This window comes from Salvelinus fontinalis, chromosome 12, assembly GCF_029448725.1.
Source record: "Salvelinus fontinalis isolate EN_2023a chromosome 12, ASM2944872v1, whole genome shotgun sequence".
Lineage (NCBI taxonomy): Eukaryota > Metazoa > Chordata > Actinopteri > Salmoniformes > Salmonidae > Salvelinus > Salvelinus fontinalis.
Window position 1 is genome coordinate 11,656,662 of NC_074676.1, and position 22,978 is coordinate 11,679,639.

The 22,978-nt window shown below is 43.3% G+C and overlaps 1 protein-coding gene across 1 annotated transcript in view; it reads left to right on the forward strand.

Annotated features, from left to right (window-relative positions):
- Positions 1 to 22,978, forward strand: part of ccnd2a (cyclin D2, a) — a 199,298-nt gene that overhangs the window by 53,900 nt on the left and 122,420 nt on the right. Inside the window, exon 2 of the mRNA XM_055939708.1 lies at positions 22,198 to 22,486. Coding sequence (XP_055795683.1) covers positions 22,461 to 22,486 — 26 coding nt within the window. The 5' untranslated portion in view covers positions 22,198 to 22,460. The remainder of the gene's footprint in view (positions 1 to 22,197; positions 22,487 to 22,978) is intronic.

Below are 22,978 nucleotides of genomic sequence, written 5' to 3' on the forward strand. Positions count from 1 at the left end.
ACACACAGCTACTGCTGTAATACTAAACTGGTTTTAAACAGATGTAAAACTATGTATTTTCCTGAGAGTTCATTCCCAGCAGACATGGAGACTAAGCACTAGGCAGACCAGACCAGGCGTGTGCTGCTGCATCCCGGTGGTCCTCCAGGGACAGGGATTCCCAGTCACTGAAGTAGTAGTCGGAGCCACAGTCACTGCCTGTGTGTGTGTGTGTGTTCTCTGTGTGTGTAGCATAATGAGGCTCTCTGTAGGACGTGGTTTGAATGCACTTCAGACAACGGGGACAGGGCTGTACGTACAGCGCCATATGTATTGGCTCGCCTCTCCTCACCACATCATATTTCCAGCCCCATGAATGAGGCCCTCAAGCAGGAACTGAGTGTAACACAGAGCCAAACAGCTCTTACAAACATTGTCTATACAATAGCAGACAAAATAGGTTTCTTTTTGTATTCTACGAAAAGATCTTGTGGAGGACAGGTCCTGGCTTTAGGTTGCGGCAGGAGAGGGGCTGTTTTTCTGAGAATCCTTCAGAGAGATGCCATACTGCTCCCCTTTATGTGGTTTTCTGAGCTTTTTATATATTGTTTGCACATTTTTTGCAACAGAAAAGGCCTCCCTTGGCTGCCTTTTTATATGCCACTGTTTTATCATATTTTGAATGGGAATCAGCGAACGATTGTGAAGGGTGAAGGTTTGAAAACAGACGGCTTATGTCCAACCTTAGATATACATTCAGGATTTGCTTTGTTAGGACCATAACTGCATGATGGGAGTGGACAAGAATGATGTTGACCAATGAAAGGCTTCCAATTAGTTACTTCAAAATAGGGTTGAAAAGGTCAATTGTCCACTCAGAACACTTCAACTGACTGGCGCTGGGACGGCGATCATACAGACCATGTCAGAAAATGTCTAATACAATGATGTGCTTATAATAAGAGCTCCATACAGAACAGTAATTGGGGGAAATGTGGGCTGTTCTATGATTGCAATAAACTTTTGGCTGTTAGCCAATGGACGCAAATAGGACTATTGAGTAAAAAAACACTGTTTCTTTATACGATAACATTTCCAGACATTGCAATTAGGCTACTATAGCCCGACTAAATCAAGAAATAGGTCAGATTTGTGAACTAGATAGTTGTTTTTCCTGTTTTCTTTTCCCCAGTCAACATGGAGGTAATTATTTGATATTGAATTCATGTGCATAGAATTAGTATTTCTTAGAACATTTTCCTGAAATGAACAGCTCCCATAACTCAATTATTCAATGGATAAAAGAGCAAGGAGATATAAAGGTTATCATGTTCATGATTTATGTGTGGCAGAGTTCTTCTGGTTGATAAACATTTGGCAATATAAAAATATCAATAGCAAAATTATTATCTAAATGTCAAAGCGACAGTAAAAATGTATTTTCAAAGTCATTTTGGCCCTTACCATTTGTAGTAGCCGACATTTGTTGCAGTCATGTCACATTTCATAAAGCGCAAACAATATCTAGGCTGTATTTTCTAGTGTTTTGTGATGATTTGAATAAATTCACTTAATGTCAGTTTAGTTTCTCTAAGTCAGCTTTCAATTTCTCCTCAACGGACTTGTAGAGCATATGCAAATGTAATTTTTTTTCTGTCTTTTTTAATATAGCTTGTACTTCCTTTTCACTTTGTTTATGCACCTCAGGCCAAAAGTTTAGGGGAATTCTGAAAACTAAGCCTATTTAAAGATTTGTGTTTGTGCGGGTGTTGGGGTGTTTTCACCGGCATGTGTATTCATTGTTGTTTTGCTATCATGCCACATAAACGCCTGCCCATGTCGTCTAATTCTGTCAGACCCTACCAATCTTATATCGTCTGTTGGCCAGCTGTGTGAATTGACAGAGCAAAACAAAGTCAGTTTGTCCATCTGCCTGTCCCTCAGATACAGCTTTCACGTGCACCCGGACACACAGACTGGGCAGGCGAACAGAGAACTGCTGTGCCCGTCTGTGACTCTCAGTTCTCTCAGTTCATCTCTCCCTCTCTCGTTCTCTCTCTCTCTGCGGTCTGCTGGGCGATGCAGATGCTGCTCTGGTAGCTGTGATCAGATAGTCACAGATAGTTGTCTTTGTCACAATTAGGCCCAGAGCTCCACAGCCCCACTGAGCAGCCCGCCTCGCCTGCAGGTGCCTGGAGAAGAACCTCAACTGAGCATGCCTTGTCCACTCGCTCGGTCAAAGGCAGATGCGGAGGTTCCCCATATGGAGATATAAATCCGCTGGAATCAGCTATTGATACCAGGCAAGAAATATTGCAACCCCAGGATACAGGCAGGAAGCCTCAGTGAAGGAAGGTACTATTTTGAGTGAACAGTCCCATTGTCCATGGAGTAGGGACGGGAGGCTGGGGGCGGGAGGGAGTGATGTTCTGGGGAGGCAGCATGTCTCCTCTGCCTTACCACCCCCTCCAGTGTTCCACATTCAGATGGTCCCTCTGTCCCCTCTTTTGTGACTACCTCATGGCAGTCACACTCTGAGACATGTGCCCAAAAGAGGAGGGGGTGTTATATAACTCGCCTTCAGTGACTGCTGGAGAGAGCTGCCCCCTCTTAAAGATGCAGTGTGGCTTGGCACAACCAAACTTGAAAATCAAAAGGCCAATTAATACAAGAGAGGAAGCGCTGATGTCAGGTATTCAAAGCTTGGCCCTTTGTTTGTTTGCCTTGTCACAATCATTATTTCCACAAAACAATACCTACTGCCAAGAGAGGGAAGGGAGGGGGGGTTGCTAGAGAGAAGGTTAGGCCTTCTACTTTTTATCGACCCAGAAGAAAATATACAGATTCATGTCATAGAAAAGAATCTGAAAAGGAGAGCTCAGGAAATTGTGTTCTCTAACACATGGTTCATGCAGTTCTTAGAAGTGCTGCCCTTAAACCGTTTCAAGGTTTTGTAATATTCTACTTTCTCTTTCACCATTTAATGTTTATATGTTACATGCCTAAGGCAGACTTGTGAGTTGTGAACTCACTAACACCACAAGGCCTCACACAAAAACTGTGAGGGGGAATTCATGTACAGGTATGTAACGGGAAATGTGTGCTCTCATTTTAGTTTTACTGGTACTGTCTCTCTCATGTTCGTATCCTCTCAACTGAAAAGGCCCCCCACTAGGTTCTCTAAATCCTCTAGAGACGACAAGAATAATAAGCGGAGGTAGTTTTGAGACACGGCTTAGCAAAGTATTTACTTCTTTGCACAGACAACACGACAACAAGTATAGAGCTGTCCTCTGGCGGCGTGTCCGCCAAAGGACAAAAAAAAACAAGCTGTGGAGGTAGTTCATGTGCTGTCTGGGTGTGTATAAAAGGCCTCACACACAGCATGGGCCTCAGCACAGAGCACAGCACAGCCACCCCGGCTCACATGCACACCCACGCGTTCCTGTCTCACCGATCGTTTCAGCCATAGCGCAAGCACTTCCTCCTCTCCCCTCTTATGTCTGTGATTGTGCTGTTCAGTCTGTAGTAACTGGCTGAGGCAAGGGCATTACGTTACACTCACAATGGAAAGCCAATATCCAGCTAACATACATGGCTACAGAGTATCAGAGGCAGACTTGTATCACTGAAATGTACTGTAGTCAATTGTTGCTGAATTGTAATCTGTTGTGTTACTCTCATATGATTTATGGATTAACTCAGGATGCAGCCACTACGTAACATGGAAGAGCTGGGCCTATGTCAACCAATGACTGAAAATAGACCAACATACAGTAGAAACAATGCAGTGATCCTACTGAGTGATAAAGAGGTGCCGCAGGGCGGAGGTGGCTTGTTTATACGTTTGGACAAGGACAAGGGGCAGGAATGGCTAAGTCTTCCTGAGGGAAATGCAAACTGTCGGTGAGGGAGTATTCCAGCCGACAAGGTGCGGGACTGGGCAGAGCCGCCAGCCGAGGGAGAGCGGCGGCATGCGGTTGGATGGTATCCTTGGGAAAGTTTGCAGCTCTGCTTACAGTATCTGGATCTCAGCTGGGTACAAATACCACAGGGAAATGAGAGGAAGGCCGCTGGAGTGGAGAGGGCCGAGCGCTGGAATGTTTCACTTCAAATGGAAAATGTTCGCAGCTGTTAGCCTCTTTCTGTTGGGAGCTTGCTAATTTCTCTCTCTTTATTCCAAACCCAATTGTGTCTCTTTCATTCACTCTACTGTGGACTGATACCCTGTGAATGAATCCCCCTGGGTCCTGCTTCCGACGTGGACTGTCGTCAGCTTTCGTCAGCCCTAAACTAATCCGTAGTGTCATACAGGAAGCTTCCGTCTGCCCCCACAAGAACAACAACAATGTCCCAACATCAACAATCCCAAAAAACTCCAGACCTTCAGATCATCCACCCATCTCGTCTGAAATCTGATTGCCCTGGTTTTGCCAGAGTTCAATAAACCTCCAGAGCATACGGCTACAGACACAGGTTGCAAATGAGCACTCTCAAATGAGCCTGTGGGTTGGAAGGGTTCTGAGTCAGTAAGAGAGTCCCACTCTAGTGACTCTACGTCTGTGTCCAGATTGCATCGAAACCTCAGCCATCTGCAGATCACACAGCCAGTCACCCAGTGCCAGTGGCAGGTTTCCCTCTGGGCCTCTGACCAGCCTGAGACTCAGCTCCGTTTTGAACTCCCAATTAATGGGTGGGCCCAACTGTGCATGTTATCCAGCCCACATCTCTCTCTCTCTCTCCAGTCTTGGACTGGCTGAGTTCTCCCGAGGACTTCTCAAAGAACTTCTTCAGCATCACCAGATTGTAGTCAGAGCTCTGAAAAATTCACTGCGGTGCCTAAATGGACCAAAATATACTGAACAAAAATATAAACGCAACATGCAACAATTTCTCAGATTTTAATGAGTTACAGTTCATATGGGGAAATCAGTCAATTGAAATAAATTAATTTGTCATTAATCTATGGATTTCACATGACTTGGAATACAGATATGTATCTGTTGGTCACAGATACCTTAAAAGAAATGAGCCTCACAATGGGCCTCAGGTACTCGTTACGGTATTTCTGTGCATTAAAATTGCCATTGATAAAATACAATTGTGTCCATTGTACGTAGCTTATGTCTTTCCATCCCATAACCCAACCTCCGCCACCATGGGGCACTCTGTTCACAACGTTGACATCAGCAAACTGCTCGCCCCCATGACGCCATACACGTGGTCTGCGGTTGTGAGGCTGGTTGGTCATATTGACAAATTCTCAAAAATTATGTTGGAGGCGTTTTATGGTAGAGAAATTAACATTACATTTTCTGGCAACAGCGCTGGTGGACATTCCTGCAGTCAGCATGCCAATTGCATGCTCCCTCAACTTGAGACATCTGTGGCATTGTGTTGTGTGACAAAACTGCACATTTTAGAGTGGACTTTTATTGTCCCCAGCCCAAGGTGCACCTGTGTATTGATCATGCTGTTTAATCAACTTCTTGATATGCCACACCTGTCAGGTGGATGGACTATCTTGGCAAAAGAGAAATGCTCAATAACAGGGATGTAAACAAATTTGTGTACAAAATCTGCAAATGGAAAATGTCTGCTTTTATTTCAGCTCATGAAACATGGGACCAACACTTTACATGTTGTGTTTATATTTTTGCTCCGTGTAGATAATTATGTGCCTCCGCCCAGTAGGCCTATGGTCTCATGAGTCTCCTCAATTTCCCCCTGTGGTTAGGCCAAGTACCCCCGGGGGTCCTAGTACCCCTGGTTGGGAACCACTGCTGTAGAACTGTCTCATTTCACAGCTGTTTTGTTGTGGTTATCTGTTGTGTTTTGTCTTGCTGTTTTTGATGGTGGCCATGAAAGGACATCCCAATGCTGCTTTGTTTTTACATGTGCTTTTCATTGTTTGTCTACAGCAGGGATGGGCAACTTTGATGCTGGTGGGGGCCACAAATATCTGAACTCATCAAGTTTCAGAGTAAATTTTGCTGTTTTAAAGTTTGTTTGCTGCAATTCTACACATTTTGCCATAGGGTAGAGAGAAATGTTTGCAGTTTTTAATATATTTGATAAATCAATGTGGGCTCCCCGGGCTCTAATTTGAAGTTTAGGTAGCTGGTCGCTAGACAAACTTACCAATCGGAATTTTTTTTGCTGACATGGGCTAACTGAGTGACTTTCAGTGACTGACATAACAAGATAAAAACGGATGCACAACCAAATTCAGAATTTGCACCAACAGTAAGTTGAGACCTGAGTGACTATCAGTGAAAATATATACTTTCTTTCTTTTTTTTTGGAGGGGGGGGATTGATCCGGCCGCCAGTTGCCCATCCCTGGTCTAGTCTAGTCATAGTCACTAATGCAATAGAACAATGCAAGGGCTGAATTAACTCGTCATCACTCCAGATTGGTCTGAACCAGGAGAGAAACCCCAAATCAAATCAAATGTATTTATATAGCCCTTCGTACATCAGCTGATATCTCAAAGTGCTGTACAGAAACCCAGCCTAAAACCCCAAACAGCAAGCAGTGCAGGTGTAGAAGCACGGTGGCTAGGAAAAACTCCCTAGAAAGGCCAAAACCTAGGAAGAAACCTAGAGAGGAACCAGGCTATGAGGGGTGGCCAGTCCTCTTCTGGCTGTGCCGGGATGAGATTATAACAGAACATGGCCAAGATGTTCAAATGTTCATAAATGACCAGCATGGTCAAATAATAATAATCACAGTAGTTATCGAGGGTGCAGCAAGTCAGCACCTCAGGAGTAAATGTCAGTTGGCTTTTTTAGCACGTCTGGTGAACAGGTCAGGGTTCCATAGCCGCAGGCAGAAGAGTTGAATCTGGAGCAGCAGCAAGGCCAGGTGGACTGGGGACAGCATCATGCCAGGTAGTCCTGACGCATGGTCCTAGGGCTCAGGTCCTCCGAGAGAGAGAAAGAAAGAGAGAAGGAGAGAATTAGAGAGAGCATACTTAAATTCACACAGGACACCGGATAAGACAGGAGAAGTCCTCCAGATATAAAAAACTGACCCTAGCCCACCGACACATTAACTACTGCAGCATAAATACTGGAGGCTGAGACAGGAGGGGTCAGGAGACACTGTGGCCCCATCCGATGATACCCGATGATATCCGATGATACTCAGCCCCTGAAATAGGGTTAGAGGCAGAGAATCCCAATGGAGAGAGGGGAACCGGCCAGGCAGAGACAGCAAGGGCGGTTCGTTGCTCCAGAGCCTTTTCGTTCACCTTCACACTCCTGGGCCAGACTACACTCAATCATATGACCCACTAAAGAGATGAGTCTTCAGTAAAGACTTAAAGGTTGAGATCGAGTCTGCGTCTCTCACATGGGTAGGCAGACCATTCCATAAAAATGGAGATCTATAGGAGAAAGCCCTGCTTCCAGCTGTTTGCTTAGAAATTCTAGGGACAATTAGGAGGCCTGCGTCTTGTGACCGTAGCGTACGTGTAGGTATGTACGGCAGGACCAACTCGGAAAGATAGGTAGGAGCAAGCCCATGTAACGCTTTGTAGGTTAACAGTAAAACCTTGAAATCAGCCCTTGCCTTAATAGGAAGCCAGTGTAGGGAAGCTAGCACTGGAGTAATATGATCAAATTTTTTGGTTCTAGTCAGGATTCTAGCAGCCGTATTTAGCACTAACTGAAGTTTATTTAGTGCTTTATCCGGGTAGCCGGAAAGTAGAGCATTGCAGTAGTCTAACCTAGAAGTAACAAAAGCATGGATTAATTTTTCTGCATTATTTTTGGACAGAAAATTTCTGATTTGATTTTGATTTGAGAGAAACCCCCTCCCGCTATGGTATCCTGTCAGGATTGCTCTCTTTCTGTTCCTTCTGTATGTGTGTGCGTGTTTGTGCACGTGTGTGTGTGCGTTTTTTGGTCCCCTGTGAAAGTGGGTTGTTACTAAACTACTTCCCTGTCTTTTCGTTGCTCCTGATGATGGCATCCTCTTGGAATTCGCTGCTTGTACTGGTGTGCACAAAGGAGAGAGAGAGAACCTACCACAGCCGGGGACTCTGTGGATCTCTCTGTTCTGCCGCGGCTAACCAGGACCATTTGGTGTCTTGTTTCTGCATGCTCCTTCTTTACCCCCTTTTCTTTCCCGGCTTTCACTCTTTTTTTTATTCACTCCCCTTCCTGTCTGGGTTATGGCCATTTTACATGATGTTTGAAATCAGCTCTCTGTGGGCTGGGGGATGGAGGTTGGCGGGACTATGGGGGAGCTGTGTGTATGTGTTGCTGAGATGTGGGGGGGTGTACAGGGTACTCTGGAGGCCTGTGAAGGGGATCGGCCTCCCTCCGCACAGAACTCTTGCTCTCTTCGATTGATGGGGGAGGTGTTGCCGCTGCTCGCTCATCCATCACGTACTTTATTTGGGTTCAGGAGAAAGGAAAAGTTGGGGGAAAAAGATCATCCAAAAATATCAGAGTGGGGGGTGTGCCCCGGGCCGCACTCTGCTCTCACCCCCCCCCCCCCCCCCCCCCCCTTTGAGCAAATGCAGGAAAATAAGTCTTACCCTCGTGACCCCTCGCCATTCAACAGTCCCAACGCTAATAACAAAAGACAGATAAAGCTGGCCGGGCAGATTTAGTGCAGATTATAGAGCTGGTCTCTGATTTCCACAAGTCTCACCCGTCTCTAGGCTGTGTGAGCTGGGTGGACCGTCGTTTCCCTCCTGTGACTCCCGTGTGTGGGGCGTAAGCAGGGGCTGAGAGCTGGGACAGCAGCAGAGCGTGGGTGGTGGTCTTTATCTGTGGGCAAGGCTGACAGCAGAGCCAGATGAGTTGGTGCTCTGGGGCTGACACGGGGAACAATGCCTGCTATGCCAACCCTGCAGGCCTCACAGTGTCTGGACTGCGGGGACAGAGGCTGTGCCTGTCAGAGCTCAGATGTGCTGTGGACACTTGGCCTAGAATGAGCCAAGCTCACAAACCCCTCCGGAGGCAGTGAATGTGTGATTTTTCGGGCTAAACCTGCTATGATCAATGAATTATTGCATGGCATTTTATCCTCCCGTCATTTCTGTTGACGAGCAGATTTTACTGCAACACACCAACATAGAAGCTCGGTTAAATTCAACCGGACTTAGTACTGATATGCTCAGGATAGCTTGTGAACTCGCAGGTGTAATATCTTCTTTGACATTTTGAAAAGAGAGGTAAAAATGGCTCACATTTAGGCCTGGACATCTGGTCCATTACATATTATTACAAGCAAATACACAATGGCTTTGGCTTATGCACTAGGCTTTGTCTCACGTGCTTGTAGGAACGTTGCAGAAATCGAAAGGGGGACTATCAAATGAAGAAGTCACTGTTTCCTATTATCCTGTGTTTCATGTGCAATGCAGTGAGGCAGCATGTGTAGACCGAGCCAAAATAATATGAGAAGAAAAACAAACAAAGGAAAATGATCTTCACATTTCGTACTGGGTAACCCATTATGTGATTATAGAAAACAACGCCGCTTCCTGACAAATGAACTAACGTTGTTTATGATTTAATCTTATAGACTGGGATTGGAATACCCTTGCCTTGCATTTTGACTGTTTAAGAAGGAGTCCATGGAGAGGAGACAGACACTAAATCAATTTACTGTGCGTCCTTTCCCACCACAGTTTTTACTGCAAGGGAAAATGTGCTCTTAAGAACGTCCAAACAGAAACATAATATATTTGTAAAGTGAAGACAGATTGAAAATGGCATACTTTTATGCAAATCACACAATTTTGCGATATAAAATATAAAAGTTACAGGTTGGCTTAAACATCTATTTCGGGGGAAGCTTTTAGCCTGAATCTAATTTCTCATGGACAGATTCTGCATGTAAACGGAAGAATCTGTCAGGATTGAATGGGATGCTTCAGCCCCATTGCCCCCATTTTGAATTACAAATGACATCATTTCCCAATCGTTCTCAGGTTATGTTAGTTTGGTAATTGGGGACCAAATTACCATTCACTCCATTCATTAAAACCACAATTTAACCAGCACTCTCTATTTTTGTGAGTACCTGGACCTACCATTTGGTTTTGAAGTATTGAAACCGAACCATTGGCATTTGAATGAAAAGTATTTGAATAAACATGGAAAAAGGTGAATGTAAGAAGCGCACATCATTTCAAATAGGCCACATGTCATATTAAACAGCATATAAACACTCTAAATAGGTCAGGAGCCAGACAGGAAGCCTAAAATAAATTATTTAGGCTTTATTATTTCAATTATTTCAAGGCTATAGCCTACAAAGAAATACATTGTGAGGCATTTGGGAGTGTGACACAATAGGCTGGTAGGGACATAAAGCACTCATCTTTTAAACAACATTTTGTTCTATTTAATCATTATAGTCTATAAATTGCACATATAGGCTGAGACTTACTTGGAATGGAATACAAATTAAATGAAAATGACTTATTAGTGCCTTTTGAATTCATTTTTTGAATTTTAGGAAAGCTCCTTGAACGTGGGAATATGCCAGGCCTATTGGGCCAAAATCAATTATGGCCTATTCTATAGATAATAAAACAAAAATGAACGAAGAGATTGGATTTTTTGTTTATAAATACTTTTCTACAATGACACACTTAGTTATCTACCCTCCTCATTCCTTTCTTTTAGCATGTGCACGTAGTACATCCACCATAATGCTTTCGGAGTATGTGTCTTTTCAGATTCCACAATGATTATTTAGTTGTGGACACTACATCACCGCTTTCCCTCCTTGTCCCCTTGTACTTCTAGTTTATCAAAGACAATCCAGCCAAATCATCATGACACCCATTTAGCATGCTCATCAGAAAGGCCTTATTAATATTCAAAATGGTGATATGGGCCAAGGAGAGAGCGAGATAGAGAGAGAGATTAGAAAGATTGAAATAAAAAGAGCAATATGAAAAACAAGAGCAATAGTAAGAGAGAGCGAGAGCAATAGAAAGAGAGTGATAGAGAGAAAATGATAGAAAGAGCGAGACAGTAAATGGGATTACTCTGCTTTGCCTCCGAGGGGAAGTAGCAGTGGTTGAGGATTGTAGTGACAACAGCTGAGAGCCCTGCCATTGGGGAGAGGAATAGGGCTTATTTTAATATGCTGTATGGGAGGTAGCTAGCCAGGCAGATAACCTCAGGTGTTCTGGCAATGGGATGGGGTTAGACATGGTCAGTGGGGCTGAGGTGCCCAACAGTCCTAAGCCATGGCTGGTGCTGCTGCGAGTCAGGGTAGAAAGGCCCGTGTACTGACAGACACCCCACAGCAGGAAACCTTGGCTACAACCTATCAATAAACACTTAAACTCAGCCACAGGTATTTTTTTATATGCTTTTCGTGTCATCAGATGTTCTGAGTTGCGTGTTTAGTTGCTTCTCTTGTTTACATTGGGATTTAAGTTCACAAGGGTATACATGGAAGAGAACAATACTCCCTAATATTTCAGTATCGAACTTGTTATTGCATTTGGATGTTTTACATCATGGAACCCCTTTGATAATACTCATGAATGATCCCCTTTCATTTGTCTGAGCCTCTTAAATGCTGACCACTGTTTTGTTACACATGTATTGGTTATTGTGAGAACATGACTCAAGCCATAGAGGGGAAAGAGTTTGTTTCAATGAGCAGCCTGTCTTGTTGACATCAATGTCAAAAGGTTCTAGGATCTGGTCCAAGCTGAGGCAAGTGGTCGCTTGGACTTTGAATGCTCCAGTCTCATAAGCTTCGATGTCTAAGATATGAGATTCTCACTGGAGATTACATGGGCTATCAAATCCTCTGGCCTCTTTATGAATTGTGGGTCTTTTTTTATTGACCATTCCATAGCATTGGCAAAGCTTGGGCAGTGGCTACATTGGTCCATCCCTAAGGGTCATTTGTTGGATCAATGGATACTACTCACTGGAATGTGTTCCATGATGCCATCGAGACAGAAGGTCTTCCAGAGTTTTCCCAGCCCGGACCTGACCTAACTGTGCACAAAGTCAGAATGGCCGCATTATTTTTGGATGGATACTAAAGGGTCTGTTGGTGCCTCTCTGTCCTACACTGTGTACTGAAGCTCCTTTTCTTCGAGTCCTTCTCCAATTCTCCAGCTGCTTCTCTCTTCCCCAGCGCTGTCGCTTCATTCCACACCATGCATGTCCCTCTGTCCTCACCCAGAATGCTGTCTTGCCTGTGGATGGATGGCCGCTGAGCTGGTTTTGCTACAGTTCCATTGGTCTGTGTCGGCTGGCCTGACCTTTGTCTGTGTGGGATGTTGTCACTTTGAACATCCTCCCTTGAGTTATTGGACTTGAAATTAATGAAGGTCAAGACAGAGCCACTCAGTTCTCACCAGAGAAGAAAAACTGTTAACTAGACTAATTTTCAGGTCTTTTAAAGAACATTTTGCCGGTTTTAAATGTTTGTGTACAACTAGTGGTATTTGAGTACAGTACAAGCTTTCGGTTCAGTTGGTCTCTGATCAACTGCTGCTGTACAACAGCTGATGAAGTTGTTGAGGGCAACACTCAATGGTCAGAAGAGGGAGCATTCAAATAAGGATGTTATCCAAAACAACCCCAAGAGGTTAACTTGACAGAACCATCTGTGTTACAGGGTGATATCCCTCATTATCTGCATATTGTAGCGTTCAGAAGCCATTTACAGGCACCCCCATGGGTTCGTCCTTTGCCTATCCACAACATCAATCTGAGATGAGTCTCAAAGGGATGGTGCAGCCACAGCCTTTCACCCAGTGGGTGAATAACATTCAGTGATGAGGATGGAGGTATATGAGGTGACCACATTATGAGAGGATCCTGGGATGAGTCAGAGACACAGTCAGTGAGGGGCTTGCCCCAAACCGGGGGCAGTGTCATCACTTCTCTGCTCTGGAGATGTACTGATTGGAAATGTTTTCGTTTGATCCCCATTTGCGTCAGTCCTGATGATACAGTTTACTTTATAAAAACATACGAATAAAACAAGCATTAGTTTATATTTTAAAAGGAAGATTGCAGAATTAGGTTGCTGTTAAATATTCTGATTTGTTTTGTCCTTCCAACAAAAAGTCCCGAATACGACATTTGTATTTTGAGAGAAATGTATATTTTATCCGAGTTTGACCGAAGTCATGACGTAAAGAGAAGCACTACGCGAGCAGGAGTGAATAAAATGGTAAAGACTCACATCATACAGATTCCTCATATTGTAAAAACATTTAAAATAAAAATTGCACTCTGAATAAAGCCCACTTATCATCTGACCATATCCTCTGATTTCTTTATTCTGTATCAGCTAAAATATATATATATTTTTTTTTTAACGTGTACAGCGTGCAAGCTTCTAGCATAGCCCCTTTTACCACCCCTGCCGGCATACCCCTACTAGCTAACAACTAGCAGCCTTGAAACACATCAATTATTAGCAGTTCAGCACATCAGCATTTCTCGTACTGTTACACAAAATCAAGATAAACCTTTACCATCATAGTAGACATGGAACGTCTATGACCAAACTCGCTAAAACTCTGTTGTTGGACTATGGTAGCAATAGCTAGCCACACATAAACCTGAGTGCTACTACAAGCAGCAGTAAATCTAGATAATGGCTGACACAAGCATTGGCTATCATGAAATCCTGCAAGTTCTGTCAGCCAATAAAGATCAGGCAGTTCAGCAAAAATAAAGATATACCTTGAAATAAACAATGACGTTAATCCGATTGGTATTTGACCATTGATTTCTGCAAAATGTGCAGTATTCTGTTGGAGTTGTTGTAGCTAGCCTCCTTGCTAGCTAGGGAGCTAGCTTATTCCATCCCCAAACACCATGAGAGCCAGTTCGTTTTGCATGGCCCGGTGCACTTAAATAGCTGGCTATCTTTGTTTTTTTTAAATCATCTACTAGCATCATAACATGACAACTCTTTGGGCACTTTAGTACCTACTTACCCAATTCACATCCATAACCGAAGCCGCCCGCCGTGACTCTGTAACACCAGTAGGGTCAATGGACTTGGAGCCTACATTGACTGTGGCCACACAAACGTTTTTTAGTCTCGGCTTCATGGCGAATCCACTCTTCTACTGTTGGTAGCCATCGTAATTGTTTGGGATTAAGTGAGGCCCGCATATGACTAAGTGTCAGGGGTTCCCATAACCCATTTTGCCCGAAGTGGTACAACTTTCTTCCCATCTTCTCGCACTTCGACCAAACATGAATGTCGGGAAAGAGTGCACTGCCAACACCACCACCATCTCTTGATGTCAAAGACGCGATATATTGTTAGTATGAGTTTTTTTTATATATATTTTTAATAAACTTTTGCAGAAAGACTGTCATCTGGAGGTTTAGAGGATGCATCTTTCTCTTCAGTAAGCAAATTAGCCAGACAAATGCTGCCCATCCCGTCAGCTTGCTAGCAAGGGCACTGAGGTAAATAATAATTGTCAGCTTTGCTGTGCTAGTGCCTGCAGCAGGGTGGGCAGGACTTGGTCGTTCTGGCTAAGAAACACAGAAAGCGAGGGCCTCCAAGTACACACACACACACACACACACACACACACACACACACACACACACACACACACACAACATTAACATTTTATTTCACAATTTGTAACTTGAGACACAGTGATGGTGCAAAGAGGTTCCCATTACTGTTGTTGCAATGATATGGCGCAAGTTCTGATTACAGAGACTTTGAAAGAATCAAAAGTATTTTGTTAGGCATGTATAGTCTTCTAATTATTCCAATAAGTAATGTCAACCTCAATCTATTCCTAAAGGAAAGTGAAATGTACATTGAAAAATACTGTAAATATGTGTTTGAGAGACTATGTATAGCCTATTTTATTGAAGGCCTTGCCAGGCCTAATGATTTGGGCCACATTCTGCTGTGGCCATGCAGGCTCCCCGAAGTATCCTTTGGTACAGGAAGGGGCGATGTACTCCAGCTCTCATTCTAATTCTTAACAGCCTTGAAATAACATGATCATGAGAATTTCCTCTACAGCCCAAGTCAGCCTTAGAGTAATATCAATTGTCTCTACGGTACCTGGTAGGGCTGGGCGATATGGCCAAAATCTCATATCCCGAAATAGGTCATTTCATATAACGATACATATCACGATATAGCACATTTTCTGTAAATTCAATGAATAAATAGTTTATATAAAATGACCACATGTAAAGGCCTATTTCTTGTTACATTTTGAATTATATTTTATTTAGAACCTGTGCACATTTTCAATTAAGCATGTAACAAAATATTAATGTATAAAATCTAAAAAGGTAAATAGAAAACACTTCAACTATAGTTGCAAACAAAATAAATATAGGCATAAAATATATACAGTTCAAGTCAAAAGTTTACATACACTTAGGTTGGATTCATTTAAAACACATTTTTCAACCACTCCACACATTTCTTGTTAACAAACTATAGTTTTGGCAAGTCGGTTAGGACATCTACCTTGTGCATGACACAAGTAATTTTCCCACCAATTGTTTACAGACAGATTGTTTCACTTATTCCAATGGGTCAGAAGTTGACATACACTAGGTTGACTGTGCCTTTAAACAGCTTGGAAAATTCCCGAAAATGATGCCCTGGCTTTAGAAGCTTCTGATAGGCTAATTGACATCATTTGAGTCAATTGGAGGTGTACCTGTGAATGTATTTCAAGGTCTACCTTCAAACTCCGTGCCTCTTTGCTTGACATCATGGGAAAATCAAAAGAAATCAGCCAAGACCTCAGAAAAAAAATTGTAGACCTCCACAAGTCTGGTTCATCCTTGGGAGCAATTTCCAAATGCCTGAAGGTACCACGTTCATCTGTACAAACAATAGTACGCAAGTATAAACACCATGGGACCACGCAGCCGTCATACCGCTCAGGAAGGAGACGCGTTCTGTCTCGTAGAGATGAACGTACTTTGTTGCGAAAAGTGCAAATCAATCCCAGAACAACAGCAAAGGACCTTGTGAAGATGCTGGAGGAAACATGTACAAAAGTATCTATATCCACAGTTAAACGAGTCCTATATCGACATAACCTGAAAGGCTGCTCAGCAAGGAAGAATCCACTGCTCCAAAGCCGCCATACAAACGCCAGACAACGGTTTGCAACTGCACATGGGGACAAATATCGTACTTTTTAGAGAAATGTCCTCTGGTCTGATGAAACAAAAATTGAACTGTTTGGCCATAATGGCCATCGTTATGTTTGGAGGGAAAAGGGGGATGCTTGCAAGCTGAAGAATACCATCCCAACCGTGAAGCACAGTGGTGGTAGCATCATGTTATGGGGGTGCTTTGCTGCAGGAGTGACTGGTGCACTTCACAAAATCGATGGCGTCCTTGAGGAATTAAAATTATGTGGATATATTGAAGCAACATCTCAAGACATCAGTCAGGAAGTTAAAACTTAGTCGCAAATGGGTCTTCTAAATGGACAATGACCCCAAGCATACTTCCAAAGTTGTGGCAAAATGGCTTAAGGTCAACAAAGTAAAGGTATTGGAGTGGCCATCACAAAGCCCTGACCTCAATCCCATAGAAAATTTGTGGGCAGAACTGAAAAAGTGTATGCGAGCAAGGAGGCCTACAAACCTGACTCAGTTACACCAGCTCTGTCAGGAGGAATGGGCCAAAATTCACCCAACTTATTGTGGGAAGCTTGTGGAAGGCTACCTGAAACATTTGACCCAAGTTAAACAATTTAAAGGCAATGCTACCAAATACTAATTGAGTGTATGTAAACTTCTGACCCACTGAGAATGTGATGAAAGGAATCAAAGCTGAAATAAATCATTCTCTACTATTATTCTGACATTTCACATTCTTAAAATAAAGTGGTGATCCTAACTGACCTAAGACAGGGAATTTTTACTACGATTAAATGTCAAGAATTTTGAAAACTGAGTTTAAATGTATTTGGCTAAGGTGTATGTAAACTTCCGACTTCAACTGTATATATATATATTTTTGTGGGCTTGTCTGTTTTACATGTTATTTTGGCATAAATACGTGTCACATATCAATTTGCATTTGGTACTTTGGGTCAAATGTTAGCACCAACTCCCAAAACCCCCGTTTCTCGACTGTGTAAATTGGGGCCATGTCTTTGCAGATGTAAGTTGTAATGGCAGCTGTTATCTCCTTCCAAGCCTCTTGCAACGTTGAGTTGGGGGGGTTTGTTTTGAGCACTCGACTGTACTTTTGGGTCTCATCCGTAGGCTCTCCGTACTGTTTCACATGATTCTTGCGTAGGTGGTAAAAGAGGTTCATGGTGTTTGAGCCTGTTGTCGGGACTGGCCTGCTGCAAATTTTTCAGAGGACGGTTTTCTGGTACGTGTCAGACTTTTCATACCCAAACCACGTCCATGCGACCGAAGTTGCCCCTCTTTTAGGTATGAGCTCTGTGTCTCCGTGCTCTGTGTCACGTTCACTCTCTTCCATGTTTGTTTGTGTTGCAAATTTCCTTCCACACAGCATGTGCAACGCGTCGTCCAATTGGCGAAAAAGTTTGCCGTAAAGAGTGTGATTTGCGACATAAACAAAATAAATGATAGAGCATAATATGAAACGATATACGTTTTTCTATCGTCACATGGTATATATCATGGTATATATTGTCATATAGCCCTAGTACCTGGCATAATGGATCACTTAGTGTTAGAATGGATCAGTGCAGATGATGTTAAAGCTACATTCACAGAAAGAAAATTGGAAATACAGTGCATTCAGAAAGTATTCACACCCCTTCCCTTTTTCCACATTTTGTTAAGTTACATTACAGCCTTATTCTAAAATTGATTAAAATAAATCCTCATCAATCTACACATAATACCCCATAATGACAATGCGAAAACAGTTTTTTAAACATTTTTGCAAATATATATATATTTTTTTAAAACAGATACCTTATTTACATAAGTATTTAGACTCTTTGCTATGAGACTCGAAATTGAGCTCAGGTGACCTGTTTCCATTGATCATCCTTGAGATGTTTATACAACTTTATTGGAGTCCACCTGTGGTAAATTCAATTGATTGGACATGATTTGGAAAGGCACACATCTATCTATATAAGGTCCCAGAGGTGACAGTGCATGTCAGAGCAAAAACCAAGCCATGAGGTCGAAGGAATTGTCCGTAGAGCTCCGAGACAGGATTGTGTCGAGGCACAGATCTGGGGAAGGGTACCAAAATATTTCTGCAGCATTGAAGGTCACCAAGAACACAGTGGCCTACATCATTCTTAAATTGAAGAAGTTTGGGACCAACAAGACTCTTCCTAGAGCTGGCCGCTCGGCCAAACTGATCAATCGGGGGAGAAGGGCCTTGGTCAGGGAGGTGACCAAGAACCCGATGGTCAGTCTAACAGAGCTCCAGAATTCCTCTGTGGAGTTGGGAGAACCTTCCAGAAGGACAACCATCTCTGCATTACTCCACCAATAAGGCCTTTATGGTAGAGTGGCCAGACGGAAACCACTCCTCAGTAAAAGGCGAATGACAGCCCGCTTGGAGGTTGCCAAAAGGCCCCTAAAAGACTATTAGACCATGAGAAACAAGATTCTCTGGTCTGATGAAACCAAGATTGAACTCAATGGCCTGCATGCCAAGCGTCCTGTCTGGAGGAAACCTGTCACCATCCCTACGGTGGAGCATGGTGGTGGCAGCATCATGATGTGTGGATGTTTGTCAATGGCAGGGACTGGAAGACTAGTCAGGATCGAGGTAAAGATGAATGGAGCAAAGTACAGATCGATCCTTGATGAAAACCTGCTCCAGAGTGCTCAGGACCTCAGACTGGGGCAAAGGTTCACCTTCCAACAGGACAACAGCCCTAAGCACACTGCCAAGACAAAGCAGGAGTGGCTTCTGGACAAGTCTCTGAATGTCCTTGAGTGGCCCAGCCAGAGCCCAGATCGAACATCTCTGGAGAGACCTGAAAATAGCTGTGCAGTGACGCTCCCCATCTAACGTGACAGCGCTTGAGAGGATATGCAGAGAAGAATGAGAGAAACTACCAATACAGGTGTGCCAAGCTTGTACCGTCATACCCAAGAAGACTCAAGGCTGTAATTGCTGCCAAAGGTGCTTCAACAAAGTACTAAGTAAAGGGTCTGAATTCTAATGTTCAGTTTTTTGTATTTAGTAATTTGCATACATTTCGAAAACCAGTTTTTGCTTTGTCATTATGGGGTGTTGTGTGTAGATTGAAGAGAAAAAAACAGAATGTAATCCATTTTACAATAAGGCTGTAACGTAACAATGTGGAAAAAGTCAAGGGGTCTTAGTACTTTCCGAATGCACTGTACAGTCGTGGCCAAAAGGTTTGAGAATGACACAAATGATTAATTTCCACAAGGTTTGCTGCTTCAGTGTCTTTAGATATTTTGCCAGATGTTACTATGGAATACTGAAGTATAATTACAAGTATTTCATAAGTTTCAAAGGCTTTTATTGACAAATACATGAAGTTGATGCAAAGAGTCAATATTTGCAGTGTTGACCGTTCTTTTTCAAGACCCCTGCAATCCGCCCTGGCATGCTGTCAATTAACTTCTGGGCCACACCCTGACTGATGGCAGCCCATTCTTGCATAATCAATGCTTAGAGTTTGTCAGAATTTGTGGGTTTTTGTTTCTCCACCCGCCTCTTGAGGATTTACCACAAGTTCTCAATAGCATTAAGGTCTTGGGAGTTTCCTGGCCATGGACCCAAAATGGCGATGTTTTGTTCGCCGAACCACTTAGTTATCACTTTTGCCTTATGGCAAGGTGCTCCACCATGCTGGAAAAGGCATTGTTCGTCACCAAACTGTTCCTGGATGGTTGGGAGAAGTTGCTCTCGGAGGATGTTTTGGTACCATTCTTTATTCATGGCTGTGTTCTTAGGCAGAATTGTGAGTGAGCCCACTCCCTTGGCTGAGATGCAACCCCACACATGAATGGTCTCAGGATGCTTTACTGTTGGTGTGACACAGGACTGATGGTAGCGCTCACCTTGTCTTCTCCGGACAAGCTTTTTTCCGGATGACCCAAACAATCGGAAAGGGGATTCATCAGAGAAAATGACTTTACCCCAGTCCTCAGCAGTCCAATCCCTGTACTTTTTGCAGAATATCAGTCTGTCCCTGATGTTTTTCCTGGAGAGAAGTGGCTTCTTTGCTGCCCTTCTTGACACCAGGCCATCCTCCAAAAGTCTTCGCCTCGCTGTGTGCCCAGATGCACTCACACCTGCCTGCTGCCATTCCTGAGCAAGCTCTGTACTGGTGGTGCCCCGATCCTGCAGCTGAATCAACTTTAGGAGACGGTCCTGGCGCTTCCTGGACTTTCTTGGGCGCCCTGAAGCCTTCTTCACAACAATTGAACCGCTCTCCTTGAAGTTCTTGATGATCCGATAAATGGTTGATTTAGATGCAATCTTACTGGCAGCAATATCCTTGCCTGTGAAGCCCTTTTTGTGCAAAGCAATGATGACGGCACGTGTTTCCTTGCAGGTAACCATGGCTGACAGAGGAAGAACAATGATTCCAAGCACCACCTTCATTTTAAAGCTTCCAGTCTGTTATTCAAACTCAATCAGCATGAAAGAGTGATCTCCAGCCTTGTCCTCGTCAACACTCACACCTGTGTTAACGAGAGAATCACTGACATGATGTTAGCTGGTCCTTTTGTGGCAGGGCTGAAATGCAGTGGATTTTTTGGGGGGGGATTCAGTTCATTTGCATGGCAAAGAGGGACTTGGCAATTAATTGCAATTCATCTGATCACTCTTCATAACATTCTGGAGTATATGCAAATTGCCATCATACAAACTGAGGCAGCAGACTTTGAAAATTAATATTTGTGTCATTCTAAAAACTTTTGGCCACAACTGTATGTTGGATTTGATCTCTTCTAGCTGGGATTCAAAATTCAAATGGTACTCGCACATCTTTGTTGCAGGTATTTGTATTTTGTATTTATTATGGATCCCCCTACTCTTCCTGGGGTCCAGCAAAATGATTTTTTTAACAATTTTAAAACATTACAATACATTCACAGATTTCACAACACACTGTGTGCCCTCAGGTCCCTACTCCACCACTACCACATATCTACAATAATAAATCCATGTGTATGTATAGTGCGTATGTTATCGTGTGTGTGTGTGTGTGTGTGTGTGTGTGTGTGTGTGTGTGTGTGTGTGTGTGTGTGTATGCATGTGTTTGTGCCAATGTTTGTGTTGCTTCACAGTCCCCACTGTTCCATAAGGTGTTTTTTAATCTGTTTCTTAAATCTCATTTTACTGCTTTGCGTCAGTTACTCAGAGTCCTATGTAGTATTGTGTGCCTCCCATAGTCTGTTCTGGACTTGGGGACTGTGAAGAGACCTCTTGTGGCATGTATTGTGGGGTATGCATGGGTGTCTGAGCTGTGTCAGTACCTCTCATAAATAAAAGTAGTAATGAAGTCAATCTCTCCTCCATTTTCAGCCAGGAGAGATTGACATGCATATGATTAATGTTAGCTATCTGTGTACATCCAAGGGTCAACCGTGCTGCCCTGTTCTAAGCCAATTGCAATTTTCCTTTTTTGTGGCACCTGACCACACGACTGAACAGTAGTCAAGATGCGAGAAAACTAGGGCCTGTAGGACCTGCCTTGTTGATAGTACTGTTAAGAAGGCAGAGCATCGCTTTATTATAGACAGACTTCTCCCCATCTTAGCTACCACTGCATCAATATGTTTTGACCGTGACAGTTTACAATCTAGTGTTACTCCAAGCAGTTTAGTCATCTCAACTTGCTCAATTTCCACCATATTTATTACAAGTTTAGGTTTTAGTGAGTGTTTTGTTCCAAATAAAATGCTTTTAGTTTTAGAAATATTTAGGGCTAACTTCTTCCTTGCCACCCACTCTGAAACTAACTGCAGCTCTTTGTTGAGTGTTGCAGTCATTTCAGTCGCAGGTGCCTGGTAACAGTTGAATAAGATGAGAAAAAAGAAAAAAGCCAACACACTGCTCTTGATAGTATCACTGCTCTCTATTAAGCTTTACGTATCGGCCTCAAGGCCTTCGTCAGAGCTTTTCTTATTTTTTTCTCATCTCTTCTAACTGGAAATTGTTACGCTAAGCAAAAACTGTTCACTTTTCTATCCAAACAATGTTCTCTTCAATTTCCCTAAATGTGTTTTTCATGTTCTTATCTTGCAGAGATCATTCAATGAGAGAGATGCTCAAATACGCAACACAGACCAGGCCATGGTGACAAGGTCTACCTATCTCTCCAAAGGGAGGAGGAGAGCATCAGAAGAGATGGTCAAGCCCTCTGGCCTAGGTCAGGCCATTGTCTTCCAACAGGTGAGGTCACTCCTATGACTCCTGTGACACTAGTCCCTTGACCAACGGTGCAGACGAAAGGTCTGGCCAACCTGAATGATGTCATCAACAGTGCTGCATCGCCCAGTGAAGACAGGATGCCACCTGTGAACAGCAGCTTTGAGTAGGTACAACTACCGCTATGGCAGTCAATGAACGTCCGTTGTGTATGCGGATGAGTGTTTCTAAACTCCGTTATCATGTTGTTTATTATAATGTGTTCGGTGTAGTTTCATGTGATACACAAGAGTGTTCAGTGTGGTTTTATGTGGACATGAGCATCTCGCAAATGTCATACCACTCAAACATAACATTCAAACGCGTCCGTCTGATCCATATCCTTTAATGTTATAGAGAATCATTGTCAAATAGGTGAGTATCTGGGTTGGCGCCATGTCTGGTGGGCGTTATGGTAAGGTTATCTTTCCTGTTTCCCCTCTGGTCTCTGTGTCTGTACCCACTGCCCACCGCCTACTGAATGAGGCTCTAGGGGTGTTTTTCAAAGGAAGAAGGAAATGAGTTTTTCCCATGCTCCTGTGCGTCGGGACATTTATCACCCAGATCACTAGGAACTGCAGAGAGCGAGGAAAAAGTGGCTTGGCGTGGGATCTGTCAC